This window comes from Vulpes lagopus, chromosome 2, assembly GCF_018345385.1.
Source record: "Vulpes lagopus strain Blue_001 chromosome 2, ASM1834538v1, whole genome shotgun sequence".
NCBI classification, from domain to species: Eukaryota; Metazoa; Chordata; class Mammalia; order Carnivora; family Canidae; genus Vulpes; species Vulpes lagopus.
The window spans coordinates 167,993,190-168,006,477 of record NC_054825.1 but is presented as its reverse complement, the minus strand read 5'-3'; the positions used below and the strand labels follow the sequence as shown (position 1 = coordinate 168,006,477).

General features: G+C 53.8%; 1 protein-coding gene across 1 annotated transcript; it reads left to right on the top strand.

Moving 5' to 3' along the window:
• Positions 1-10,670: 10,670 nt before the first annotated feature.
• IRGC (immunity related GTPase cinema) lies at positions 10,671-13,152 on the top strand. Its single transcript, XM_041744476.1, has one exon. The coding sequence runs from the start codon at positions 10,954-10,956 to the stop codon at positions 12,346-12,348; it is 1,395 nt and encodes a 464-aa protein (XP_041600410.1). The 5' UTR covers positions 10,671-10,953; the 3' UTR covers positions 12,349-13,152.
• The last annotated feature ends 136 nt before the right edge of the window (positions 13,153-13,288 follow it).

Sequence of the window (13,288 nt, the reverse complement as noted above, 5' to 3'; positions counted from 1 at the left end):
TCCAATAGGGCCCTGATGTGGTCTGCTCTCTTCTCCCGGGGATTCTGGGACCAGAGGGGACCTGCAGATGACAGCATCTGGGAGCCAGGGCAGGCAGAGAAACGAACGCTCAGTCTGGAGTGAGTGTCATTTTAGAGCAAGCATCGGACCCAAAGGATTGAGCAGAGAGGTAAAGATGGGGAGCTGGACAGGAGGCAGGATGCCAGGAACCATCTGCTTTCAGCTAAAAGTAATACAAAGTCCAACAAAAAGAGCAGAAAGTATTCACTGGGTACTGACTGGACAAAGATTTATTGGTTACGTGCTACGCATGGAGCACAGTTCGAGACACTGAGGACACACAGTAAAGAAAATGTTCTGCTTTGTTTCAGTGGGGGCCCCAGATAATAAACACAGAGCAGAGAAGAGGAATGGGGAGGCCTGTAGGAGGGGTGCGCTTTTATATGTGAGGCGTGAAGACCAGGAGGGGAGTGAGGCAGAGGGCCGTGCAGCTGTGTGGGGTGCAGAGGGCAGCGTTCCAGGCAGAGGGAGCCGTAACGGCAGAGGCCCTGAGGGAGGAGCAGTAAGGAATAGCTAATACACATCTGAACAGGAAGAAAGGAGGGAGGGGTCCCCAGGGGTCCTGAATTCAGCAGTTCAAAGGAGTCACTGAGAACCTACCTTGTTCTCTTGCGCCCTGCCATCCTCAGCATGTTGGTATTTGCATGATGGTGGCTGGAGCTCCAGCGTCGTGCCCTCCTGCAACCACACCAAAAGCTGGTGGAGGTGGCCCCCCATCCTTGTCTTCCCAGAAACCCTATCCCCTGGCAGACTTTCCTCACGTCCCATTGGCCAAAATGGAGCCAGCCAATCCCTGTCAAGGTGATGGTAATCCTGACTGACTTCAGCTAATCAAGCTTCAGTCCCTCGGGTTGAGAGAGGCCGCAGCCTCTCATAAGGTACATGGCTGCCCCACATTCTGCACCAAAACAAAAACAAAAACAAAAACAAAAACCAAAAACCAAAAACCAACCAACCAAACAAACAAACAAAAAGAATATATATATATATTTTTTTAAGATCTGAGGCTGGGAGTTTGAAAACTACATTTCCCTGGACTCCTTTCCCACCTGACTTCTGCGAAGAGGAAGCACTCCAGGTCAGAGGGTAAAATGTGCCTCCTCCACCTCTGCTTCTGGCAGCATCCATGGGACCGGCTGTGGTGCTTCCTGTTTGGCCCCAGCCCCAGCCGCACCACCTGGGTGGTTCAGTCAGTCAAGAGGCCAGCTCTTGATTTCAGCTCAGGTCATGATCTTGGGGTGGTGAGATTTTAATATATATGGAATATATATTTAATATATATGGAACTTTAAATATACATATTTAAGATCTATTTATTTATTTTAGAGGGAGAGAAAGCCCACAAGCAGGGGGAGGGGCAGAAGAGAGGCAGAGAATCCTCAGCAGATTCCCCGTTGAGTGTGGAGCCGGAACTCGGGGCTCAATCTCACTTGACTGACTGAGCCACCCAGGTGGTGCGGCTGGGGCTGGGGCCAAACAGGAAGCACCACAGCCGGTCCCATGGATGCTGCCAGAAGCAGAGGTGGAGGAGGCACTTACCCTCTGACCTGGAGTGCTTCCTCTTTGCAGAAGTCAGGTGGGAAAGGAGTCCAGGGAAATGTAGTTTTCAAATTCCCAGCCTCAGCGTTTCAGGGCAGAGAGGGGTGGATATGGAACTGAGGGACGACAGGCAATGACATTGGGCAGGACCCCTCCTCTCTCATGCCGGGTTTTCTCATCTGCAAACTGGGAGCTGTAATTGTTCCTGAAAAAGTGAATGTAGACATACAGTGCTTAGCAGGTGATAAGCATTCAGAGAGTGGCAATTGTTAGGATGCTTCTGGTCTTAGCCCGGGCTGCCAGAGCACACACCACGGACTCGGTGACTTACACCACAGACATTTTCTCATAATTCTGGAGGTTGGAAGTGCAGTGCGGTTGGGTTCTGGTGAGGACCCTCCCTCCTCCTGGTTTCCAGATGGTTTCTTTCTTTCTTTCTTTCTTTCTTTCTTTCTTTCTTTCTTTCTTTCTTTCTTTCTTTCTTTCTTTCTTTCTTTCTTTCTTTCTTTCTTTCTTTCTTTCTTTCTTTCTTTCTTTCTTTCTTTCTTTCTTTCTTTCTTTCTTTCTTTCTTTCTTTCTTTCTTTCTTTCTTTCTTTCTTTCTTTCTTTCTTTCTTTCTTTCTTTCTTTCTTTCTTTCTTTCTAGATTTTATTTATTTATTCATGAGACACACAGAGAGAGGCAGAGACACAGGCAGAGGGAGGAGCAGACTCCCTGTGGGGAGACCGATGTGGGACTCAATCCCGGGACCCCAGGATCATGACCTGAGCTGAAAGCAGACGCTCAACCACTGAGCCACCCAGGTGACCCCCGGATGGATGCTTTCTTGCTATGTCCTCATGTGGCAGAGATGGGGAGCTCCTTCTGGTCCCTCCTCCTTTGGTCTAAGGATGCTAATCCCATCATGAGGCCCCACACTCATGCCCTCTTCTAAATTATTTCTCGGAGGCTCCACTTCCAAACGCCATCACATCGAGGGGCCACGGCTTCAACATATGAATTTTGGGGAGACACAAACATTAGTTCGTAACCCTGCTGAGAGGAAAAAGGGAAGGAAGTATTACTAGTGGTAAGCACCATGTTGGGGTTTCAGATTATTCATCTTATTTCATGCCCTGTGACGTAGGCCTTGTAGACTGTCATTTTGCAGATAAGGGACCTCTGAGTCCCCACCTCAGAGTCACCTATCAAGTAGCGGGACTCATCTGTGGCTCATGATTTCTGTAGACCGAAGAGTCACCGGGCCCAGTCCTTTTAGGGACTGTCCGCAGACTCTATCAGCCTCACCCACAGGGGACATGCCGTGTGAGTGGTTGTTGTAAGCCACCAATACGTTGCGCTATTTGTTCCCGTGGTGGCATCACCTGGCCCATGCTGCCTAGCACAGAGATCACAGAGGAAAGGGAAGGCAGATGTGGGGTGGGGGGTGGGGTGGGGGGGTAGAGCCACATATCTCAAACCGCTGCTCTAGACAGAGTCTGGTTCAGATCTCTGGACTCAGACCTGGGTTTCTAGTGTGGCTTCACAAGTGATCTGTTGTGTGGCCTTGGAAAAGCCTCGTAACGTCTGTGAGAGCCCTGCATTCCCACTTGGAAGATGGAGGCAGTAAGAGTTTGACCTCCCATTACTGTAAGGTGTGTCAAGCATAAGGCTTGGCACGTCCTCAACTTGCAGCAGACGGAAGCAGTCACCTCCTAGGGTGTTACTCATCACGGCAGCTGTACTATTATTTGTCCATGTGTGTGAAAGAGACAACTGAGGCTCATGGGAGAAAGTGCTAGTAAGTAGCAGCCGTAGGATTAGCCTGATTCTAGAAGATAAACTTTTCCTCCTGTTAAACACGGAGGAAAAGCTGCAACACACACAAGAGCAGAGCAAACAGTATAATGATCCTTTAGCTATCTATGTCCCTTCTACCGCTCCTGCCCCCACATCATAAATTCCCCATATTCTGCCACTTATATCCTTTTCCTTCCTCTTCCCCCGGCCTCCCTCCTCTCCTCCATATCTTCCTTCCTCTTTTCTTCCCCCTGTCTGTTTTCTCTTCCTTCTACCCTCCACCCTCCCTCCCTTCCTTTCCTACTCCTACCCCCTCCTCCCTTCCTTCCGCTTTGTGCTGAGAAGTTTTAAAACAAATCCCAGACATCACATTTTACCCAGAAATACCTCACTGTGCATCAGAGCCTGCACACATGACCTCTGCATTACGTGTCCTTCCTGGGAGGGAGGACGGTCTAAAATAAAGCAGCTGAGAGCTTCCCTGACCTGCCCCCATCCCTGTCCATTAGCAGAAGGCCCTGGAATGTCCTGGCCTTCAGGGGAGAGCTCCCTCACCCCCAGGGCTGTGGTGTTCTTCTCAAGTCTTCATAGAAAAATCTTATCAGGGGCCCCTGGCTGGCTCAGTGGCTGAGCATCTGCTTTTGGCTCAGGTCGTGATCCCAGGGTCCTGTGATCAAGTCCCACATTGGCCTCCCTGCTCAGTGGGGAGTCTGCTTCTCCCTCTACCGCTCCGCCCCTGCTTGCAAGCTCTCTCTCTCATGCTCTTTCTCAAATAAATAAATAAAATTTTGAAAAAAGAAAACTGCCTACTTTGATATGCAGATGGGAGTCACATCAGAGAGGGATGGTGGTTAAGAGTGTGGACTCTGGGGGTGCCCGGGTGGCTCAGTCGGTTAAGCATATGACTTGATTTCTGCTCACATCATGATCTCCAAGTCATGAGATTGAGCCCCCAATGCTCAGCGTGGAGCCTGCTTGAGATTCCCTCTCCCTCTCCCTCTGCCCCTCCCCCTTGCTCGTATGCTCCCCTCCCTCCCTCTCTCTCTCTAAAATAAAAGAAGAGTGTGGTCTCTGGTACCAGTCTCTGTGGGATCAAACGCCAGCTTTGCCAGTTACTAGTTTTGTGACCTTGGGTGAGGACCGTAAGTGCACAGAAATCAGAGTTCAATACAAGTAAATAATAGCCTTTATCTACCATCGTTGGGGAAGGGGAGCGCCCTTGGGACTACACAGTCCAGATGGGTGTGTGACTTCAGAAGCCCCTCTCTTTCTGCTCCCCAGGAAGCCCTCCTGTCTGGAGGATGTCTGCTGGAAGGTGGGGTGCAGAGGAGCCTGGGGTGGTGAGGAAGGAAGGAGATGTTTCTGTGAGATTGGAGGCCCAGGGGATGGGGTCAGGACGTGATCCACCTCAGCTGAGCTGGGAGCCCACAGAGGTGCTCAGGAAATGCTTGCAGGCAGCATCAGGCATCTGATGACTGTGACCCTGGAGTCCAGAGAGGGTGGGTCGGGGTGAGTGGGAGGAGGTTAGCCCGGGCAGAGTTCAATTTTGTTTTTTGAGAGTTCAATTTTATTGCACATTCCTGCTTTTCTGTAAGGGCACCAATGTGAGTACATTACTCAAGTTTTTAAAATTTATTACAAATTACTTAGGACATACAAAAACAAAGAGTAAGCAGTGTCTCTCACCGCTCAGCTGACAGGAAACATCAAAACAGCTGTAATCCCCAGTGGCCCCTTCACTGACCAAATGCCTTTCCTCTCCTGAGATAAGTGCTACCCTGAACAACACCCTACTTGTACTTTTGCTACAAATGTACCTGCTTTGAATTTTCCCCCCTTCGCTTTTCCCTCCTCTCCCTCTTTTCTCCCTGTAGACTCTGCCCAGAGGCACCCCCCACCCTCCGCCCCGGGATATCATGCTAACAGCCTCCCGTAGGTCTTCCTGTTATTCCCTGAAGTCAAATAATCCCATCTAGACGTTTGATGCATAAATACATATAGGGACACACTTACGCATGCATTGATACCAGTATCTGTGTAGATACGTACACATATACACATGCATGTTGGTATAAGGGTTTTTAGTCTCTAATAGGACATTAGCCACAGCTCTCTGCATCTTGCTTTTCTACCTCAACAGCACCTCATGGAAATTCTCTTAAGTCTTTTGATCCAGGGGAAGAGAGGCAAAAATAAAACAAGATGGAATCAGAGAGGGAGACAAACCAGAAGAGACTCTCAACTCTAGGAAACAAACTGAGGGTCGCTGGAGGGGGAGAATGTGGGGAGGGGGTAACTGGGTGATGGGTATCGAGGAGGGCACGTGATGTGATGAGCACTGGGTGTTCTATAAGACTAACCACCGACTTCTACCTCTGAAACTAATAATGCAGTCTGTTAATTAATTGAATTTAAATAAAAAAGACTGGGATCCCCAGGTGGCTCAGCAGTTTAGCTCCACCTTCAGCCCAGGGCGTGATCCTGGAGTCCCAAGTCGGGCTCCCTGCATGGAGCCTGCTTCTTCCTCTGCCTGTGTCTCTGCCTCTCTCTCTCTGTCTCTCATGAATAAATAAATGAAATCTTTAAAAATAACTAAATAAGATTAAGAAATAAGAAGAAGAGGAGGTAGAGTGCTTGGAGCTTCGTGAGGGAAGCAGGGCCTGGCACACAGTAGGTGTCCCCAGGAAGTGTGTTTGGTGAATGAACTTTCTCCAAAGAGCCTTCGCTGACTCCACCCGAACCCCCGCTGGGTCAGGCACCCACTTGGCTCTCACACTTGTCTGGGGACTCCATCCCTACTTTACCCCTGTGGGTCGTCACGGTCAGAGGAGGATTCTGTGTCCCTCACTGGACTCTGAGTCCTATGGGGTCAGGGCTGGAGCTGCCTGTGGTCACGGCTGGGCTCCAAACATCAACCAACGGGTCCTTGGCACACAGCACGCACATGCCGCAGGAAGTGCCCCCACCCCACTGTCTCTATTGCTGTTCCCAGCCTGGCAGACACACAGTGGACACTCAGGAATCACCTTCACGGATTCTATGGTGCACTCCCTCGGCCCGCCCCCACATTTTAGCAATTCTGAAATCGGGAAAGTCACAGCTGATGGCACCTTACAATCACTGTCAGCCAGGCAGCCATTGTGACGTGGCTGTCACTGCCTTGATGTGATAATGGAGCTGCTTTTAACAGCTTCATCAGTGCTCCTGGTGGCGCAGAGGACGAGGACGTGGAGTGTCGGAAAGCATCCTGTGCTCGGAGGAGGAAGTGATTCCACAGAGTCAGACTCTGCGGTTAGGAACATCTTCGCCAATTTATTTCCCTTGTATTTTCCCAGTTAGATACATATGCAAGTGATAAATGATAAAAAAAAAAAATCTGTATTTTCTAAGTTTACAAAGAGTAAGTGTAAAATAAAAATTTTAGGTGATAAGGGAATGTTGTATCATACATGTACCGGCAGCAATTTTTGCCCTTGTTAGTGGGACAGAAAATGATGCATTTGACATCCAGTGGCACCATAGATCTGATTATACAGGGAATCTGTGGAAAGAATGAATGAATAAATGTGCTTATCTCATTTGTCTCTGTCTGCCTCCCTATTCCAGTCTCAGCTCCTGGGGTTTGTGTCTGTCTGGGGATGACAGGTGGGGAGAACAGAATTCTAGTCCCTGTTAAATGAGCTACTTCATCTGATGGAATTCACACCGTGCCTGGTACATTGTAAACATCCAGTAAGTGAGCGCTCTGCCCTGTGTGTGGTTGTGTCAGCAGCCCCCAGCAGCCTTTGAGGTCTAGAAGGGCAGGGATGAGTGAGATTCACACCTCTGGCCATTACAGGGACTGGCCTAGGGTCAGGTGTAAGCAAATGTTTGGGGAATGACCAAATAACTGTATAAATTACTGGGTGAATGAGAGCTCTCCTTCAACTCAGTCTTTGCACAAGGTGGTCCCATGGCCTGGGATACAACTCCCCAACACGCCACCAGGCTCAGAGATCGCAGCTCAGGTGCCCTCTCTTCCAGGAAGCCCTCCCTGACCCCCCAGGCTGGGTCAGTTGCCCCCTGTGTTCCCACAGCCCTCTGGGGTCCCCTATTCCAGTCCTGGGTCGTCACTGTCTGTGGATGGAGGTGACTCCCACACAGGACTGGGAGCCCAGGAGGGACAGAGCTCAGGGCTGTCTTGGTCATTGCTGTGTTTCCAGCACCCAGCCCAGGATGGAGCCTGGAGAGGTGCGGAATGTGTGATGAATGACAAGGAAAGAGGAGGCCTGGCAGACAGGCCAGGGAGCAGCCTCTCCTGGGCTGGTGCTCTCAGGAGCTGGTAGGAATGCCCCTGGCAGTGTGCCCTCCTGCGTCGGATGCATCTCTGCAGGTGCCCAGGGGCTGTCTCCTGTCTCGGCCCTCAGTCACGGGGCGGGGGCGGGGGCGGGGGGGCGCTGTGACCGTGTCCCCTCCCTCTGACCTAGAGACCCCGAGGGCAGAGCCTGGGGCTGCCGCACTTCTGGAGCATCGGCTCATAGCTGGCTGGGCACTGGGATCAGGAGAGGGGGGCTGAATGCATGAGGGCTGGGACTGGTGAGGGGGCCCCAGGGGCCATGACCCACGTATGTCGCCTGCGTGTGATGGAGTCTCTCGTGGCTGGTCTGCAGGTCTGTGTGTGCCTGGCTGTGTGGGGGCTGCATATCTGCCTGACTTGGGCTTTTCTGTAAATAACCGGAGGTTCTGTGCCTCTACCTTCCCTACTGGGCCAGGTGTGCATGTCTGTGACTTTAGGGGAGGAGTCCGGGTCTATGTGTTCAGTGTCTGGGAAGGTCTGCAACTGTTTTTAAATCTGTTGACCTTCAGTTCCACGCCTTGGTCCCACATCTCTCAGGCTCTGTACATTTTCATCCTCTATGTGACCTGTGTCTCTGACCGGTCCCTTCCTGCTTCTGTCAGAGGTGGTTTCTTTTTTCTTTTTTTTTTTTTTTAAAGGTTTTATCTATTTTTGAGAGACACAGAGATAGGCAGAGGGAGAAGCAGACTTCCTGTGGGGACTTGATCTCAGGACCCCAGGATCATGAGCCAAAGGCAGATGCTCAACCACTGAGCCACCCAGGCGTCCCTCTGAGTGGTTTCTTGTCCACCCTGTCTTCCGGCGGGACTCTTCCTCTGCTGTTTTCTTGGAGTATTTCTCTCCCCACCCCACCTCAGGCTCTCTTCTCATTCAGATTGCCTCCCAATTTGTCCCAGTGCTGGCACCTGCAGTGGTCATAAGGCGGCAGAGGCAGGAGAGGGACAGAGGGGACCGAGAGGACGTGAAAGCTCTGGGGAGGGAGAGGCCAGAACCTGGGAGCCTAGATACCAGATACTGAATTGGGGTGTGGTGCTGGCACTGGGCTGTGCTGCACGGGTGCCAGTCCTGGCCAAGGCATGGTGGCAGTGACTGTGGTGGTGGTTTCACACCTGGCCTCTCCCCAGCTGGTAGCGCTGGTGAAGCCAAACCGGCACCCTCAGAGCACGACGCATGGGACACCTCGGGGTGGTAGGTGAGGAGATGGTGCCCTGAAGGGAACATGAATGAGTTGTTTGGGAAACAGTCCCCTAGAAGGAGGAGAATTAGAGGGTGGGTGGTGAGCAGCGTCAGGCCCTTGGATGCCAGCTGAGGAGCTGGGACTTTGTCCTGCAGGTGATGGAGACCACAGATAGGTTGTGACCTTCTTGGTGTTACAAAGATCTCTCTGAGTCCCTTGTGGGGGACTGAGGGCCCAGTGTGACCAAGCAGGGGCGGTGGGGGGGGTGGCCAGCAGCAGCTGGGGGATGGGGTCCCTGCCCTGCCATGGGACCCCGCCCCCTGACATCACTGTCACATTATTGCATTAGGGCTGGCTGACCAATAAGCTGCTGCTTGCTATTATAATGGGTCCTAGCAACGGGTCTGACCTTGGGCTAAGGGAGGAGACCCCACCAGCGGGGAAAGTGTGAGGGGAGAGGGAGAGCCTGCAGGGCAGGTAAGTCCCCTGAGGGCAGAGCTGTCTGGATGGGTTTGTGGGTGAAGGGAGGTAGGGACTTCCAGGGCCAATCCTAGCTGCCTCAGCCCTAATCCCACCCCAGGGCCCACTGACCGTCTGGCCCTGGCTGCTGGGACCTGCTCTATCTAGCACCTGTTCTCCGATCCTTGGGCCATATCCTTACATGGCTTAGGGGGACAGGGTGTAGGGAGAGTGGGCATAGCATGGGAGAAATGCCTCCACCTAGGTTGGGGGAACAGACCTGGTGGGAATAATGTAATAAGGACACATTTCTGTGGGGGGTGAACGAGGACAGCCCAGACAAGGAGGGAGAAGACAAGCAGGGAGGCACATATATGTAGCTGAAGAGAGGGCAGCTCTTCAGAGGGATGAGGGAGCCCGGGGACCTGAGTTTGAGTCCTGGCTGGGCCTCTGTGCAGGGACATCACTTGTGTAGTCTGAGTCTCAGTCCCTCCCTGTCTGATGGGGACAGTGATCCCTAGCATGAGCTGAGTTTAGCAAGTAGGGCAGATTTGGGTGTTTAATGAGGACTCCCAGTGCCTGGGCATCCCCTCATGCCAGGCTTCTTCCACCAGCTGAACCCGAGAATACTGGCCTAGGGATAGATAAGTGGGCTCACAATCATCACAGGTCTTGCTTGCCTGTGGCGCACTCAGAGACTGCAGGGGATTGCTTGAAGTCACACACCTAGGAATATTAACAGGGATAATAAGATAACACAGACCACCTGCCGTGGGCCAGGCACTATTTCAAATGCTTTATCTGTATCAACTCACTTAGTTCTCAACAAGGAGGTGGTTTGCTATTATCATAGTTACTGGCCTCAGATGAGAGGAACAAGGCAGAGAATTTCAAGTCACTTGCCCCAGGTCACTCAGTGTGTATGTAGGGGAGCCAGGATTTAACTCTAGGATTGGCTCCAGGGTGTGGGTCCTTTTCATCACCCCTTCCCGCTGCTCCCAACAGCAGCAGCAGGACACAGCATACTCTGCCTGGGTCCTGGTGTGGGGCTTAAGCCCTTTCCTTTGCAGGGCTGGGTACAAAATTTGTGGAACCTGGTACAAAATGAAAACACAGGGCCCTTGGTTCAAATATCATTAAGAATTTCAGTCAGCGTCAGGAGAGCATTAAGCCAAGAGCTGAGCCTTTTGAGCCTGGGGCTCTGTCACAAGCTGCCATCAAACTGTTACCCTGAGGACTCCTGAGCACCTCAGGAGGCAGGCCAGTCACCATGCCCTTTACCAGAGGAACAGGCTCAGAGAGGTACTTCATTCTGCCCCCAGGTCACACAGCAAGTCAGTGGCAAGGATGGGATGGGAGCCTGGGCGTGTGGGACTCTAGAGCCCCCTTCCTTGTGTCAAAGCTGTACCCAGGTTGTTTTAAGAAGGACTGGGCTGTGAGGTGCCGGACAGACTTCCCTTATATCCTTGGTGTCTCTCTCTCTTCCTACCCTGTGCCAAGGCCCAGAAGAAGTGAACGGCTCCCTTGTGCCCCCGCAGACGCTGAGGACCACGCGTCCTGTGACTCTCCCCCAAACCCTGCGCCCTCTGAACCGTTGGTCACCATGGCTACTTCGAAGTTGCGAGCAGTGCCCGGGGAGGAGGAGACCACCATCCTCATGGCCAAGGAAGAGCTGGAGGCCCTGCGCAGCGCCTTTGAGTCGGGCGACATCCCCCAGGCGGCCTCCCGCCTCCGGGAGCTGCTGGCCTCCTCCCAGAGCATCCGCCTGGAGGTGGGCGTCACAGGCGAGTCGGGCGCTGGCAAGTCCTCCCTCATCAACGCCCTCCGTGGTGTGGGGGCCGAGGACCCCGGTGCGGCCCTCACCGGCGTCGTGGAGACCACAATGCAGCCCTCGCCCTACCCGCACCCACAGTTTCCAGACGTGACCCTGTGGGACCTGCCGGGGGCTGGCTCTCCGGGCTGTCCAGCTGACAAGTACCTGAAGCAGGTGGACTTCGGCCGCTATGACTTCTTCCTGCTGGTCTCTCCCCGCCGCTGCGGGGCTGTGGAGACCCGCCTGGCCTCGGAGATCCTGCGCCAGGGCAAGAAGTTCTACTTTGTGCGCACCAAGGTGGACGAGGACCTGGCGGCCACCCGTACCCAGCGGCCCTCGGGCTTCAGTGAGGCGGCCGTCCTGCAGGAGATCCGTGACCACTGCGCCGAACGGCTGCGGGTGGCTGGCATGACCGACCCGCGCATCTTCCTCGTGTCCAACCTCTCGCCGGCCCGCTACGACTTTCCGCTGCTCATGTCCACCTGGGAGCACGACCTGCCTGCCCACCGGCGCCACGCTGGCCTGCTTTCGCTGCCCGATATCTCGCTGGAGGCCCTGCAGAAAAAGAAGGACATGCTCCAGGAGCAAGTGCTCAAGACAGCCCTGGTGTCAGGCGTCATCCAGGCCCTGCCTGTGCCAGGGCTGGCGGCCGCCTACGACGACGCTCTGCTCATCCGCTCGCTGCGTGGCTACCACCGCAGCTTTGGCCTGGATGACGACTCGCTGGCCAAGCTGGCTGAGCAGGTGGGCAAGCAGGCAGGTGACCTGCGCTCCGTCATCCGATCCCCGCTGGCCAACGAGGTCTCGCCGGAAACCGTCCTGCGGCTCTACTCACAGTCATCTGATGGTGCCATGCGGGTGGCCCGTGCCTTTGAGAAGGGCATCCCTGTGTTTGGCACGCTGGTGGCCGGTGGCATCAGCTTTGGCACCGTCTATACCATGCTCCAGGGCTGCCTCAATGAAATGGCTGAAGACGCCCAGCGGGTCCGCATCAAGGCCCTGGAGGAGGACGAGCCCCAGTCTGAAGTCAGCCTGGAGGCAGCCGGTGACAATGGTGTGGAAAAGCGGGGATCTGGGGAGGGAGGCTGTGAGGAAGCACCACTCTCAGCCCGCCGGAAGCTTGGCCTCCTCCTCAAGTATATTCTCGACAGCTGGAAGAAGCGTGACTTGTCAGAAGAGAAGTGACCGTGCAGCCCCACCCCCTGCCTCACCCACAAACCGAGCCTTAGCAAAACCAACTAAACCAAGCCAGTGTATTGAAAATGTGTGCTGCATGCTGAGGGCACCAGAGCTTGCTGTCTTGGCGGGGTTGGGGTGGGTGTGGTGGGGAGGTGTGGAGGGGCTGAAGAGGGGACACACTGAACCCGGATGGGACTTGATCTGGGTGGGGAGAGCTTCGAGGTATGGATGGTGCACCAAGGGCCCCTTGGTGGGATCTCTCCCTGGCCCCCTGGTAGTCAAGGGAGATTTGTGGGGCATTAGGATAGCCAGGCCCGGATCCAAGATAGGATCCCACTGTCAACCTGTGCGGGTAACTTGGTGCAGTTCAGGGCTGGCTATGCCATCTCCTGTCTGTTTCTGAGAAGCCCAGGGCCTCAAAGACTTCCTCTAGAAAGGGAGGGGCAGCCAATCAGTGCCCAGGACTGGCACAATGGTGCCTAGCAACCTGGTTACACAGGGTGGGGGACCAGCCCCCCTGCCACAGTGAGTGATGGTCATCTCGGACCAGCTCCCATGCCACAGTGAGTGATGGTCATCTCGGACCAGCCCCGCTGCTGCAGGGAGTGATGGTCAGTGTGGGTGGCAGGGGAGGGGAGGCCCCATGGCCTTGGGCTGGCCTCTGCATGGAGAATGGGGTGGCAAGAGGGCTGGTGGGCTCTTTCTCTCTGCATCAAAGGAGAGAGGGTCAGAAGGTGAATCCTGCCACCTCGAACAAGTTGTTTTGGAGAGCTTGCAGGTGTGTGTGTGGGAAGGTGTGTGGTAATGAGATTTCTGGTGTGCCTGTGATTGGGAGGAGTGTTGGTAAGTGTCCTGGATTTTGATGCTGTGGGTCAGAGGTTGTAAGCAGTCTGCTGACTGGGGTTACCTGCTGTCTCTGCATGGCCGTGTGGGTGCAGGAATGGTG

Bases quoted from the DNA above. Each gene is read 5' to 3' on its own strand.
- IRGC (XM_041744476.1), top strand. From the start codon at position 10,954: ATGGCTACTTCGAAGTTGCGAGCAGTGCCCGGGGAGGAGGAGACCACC.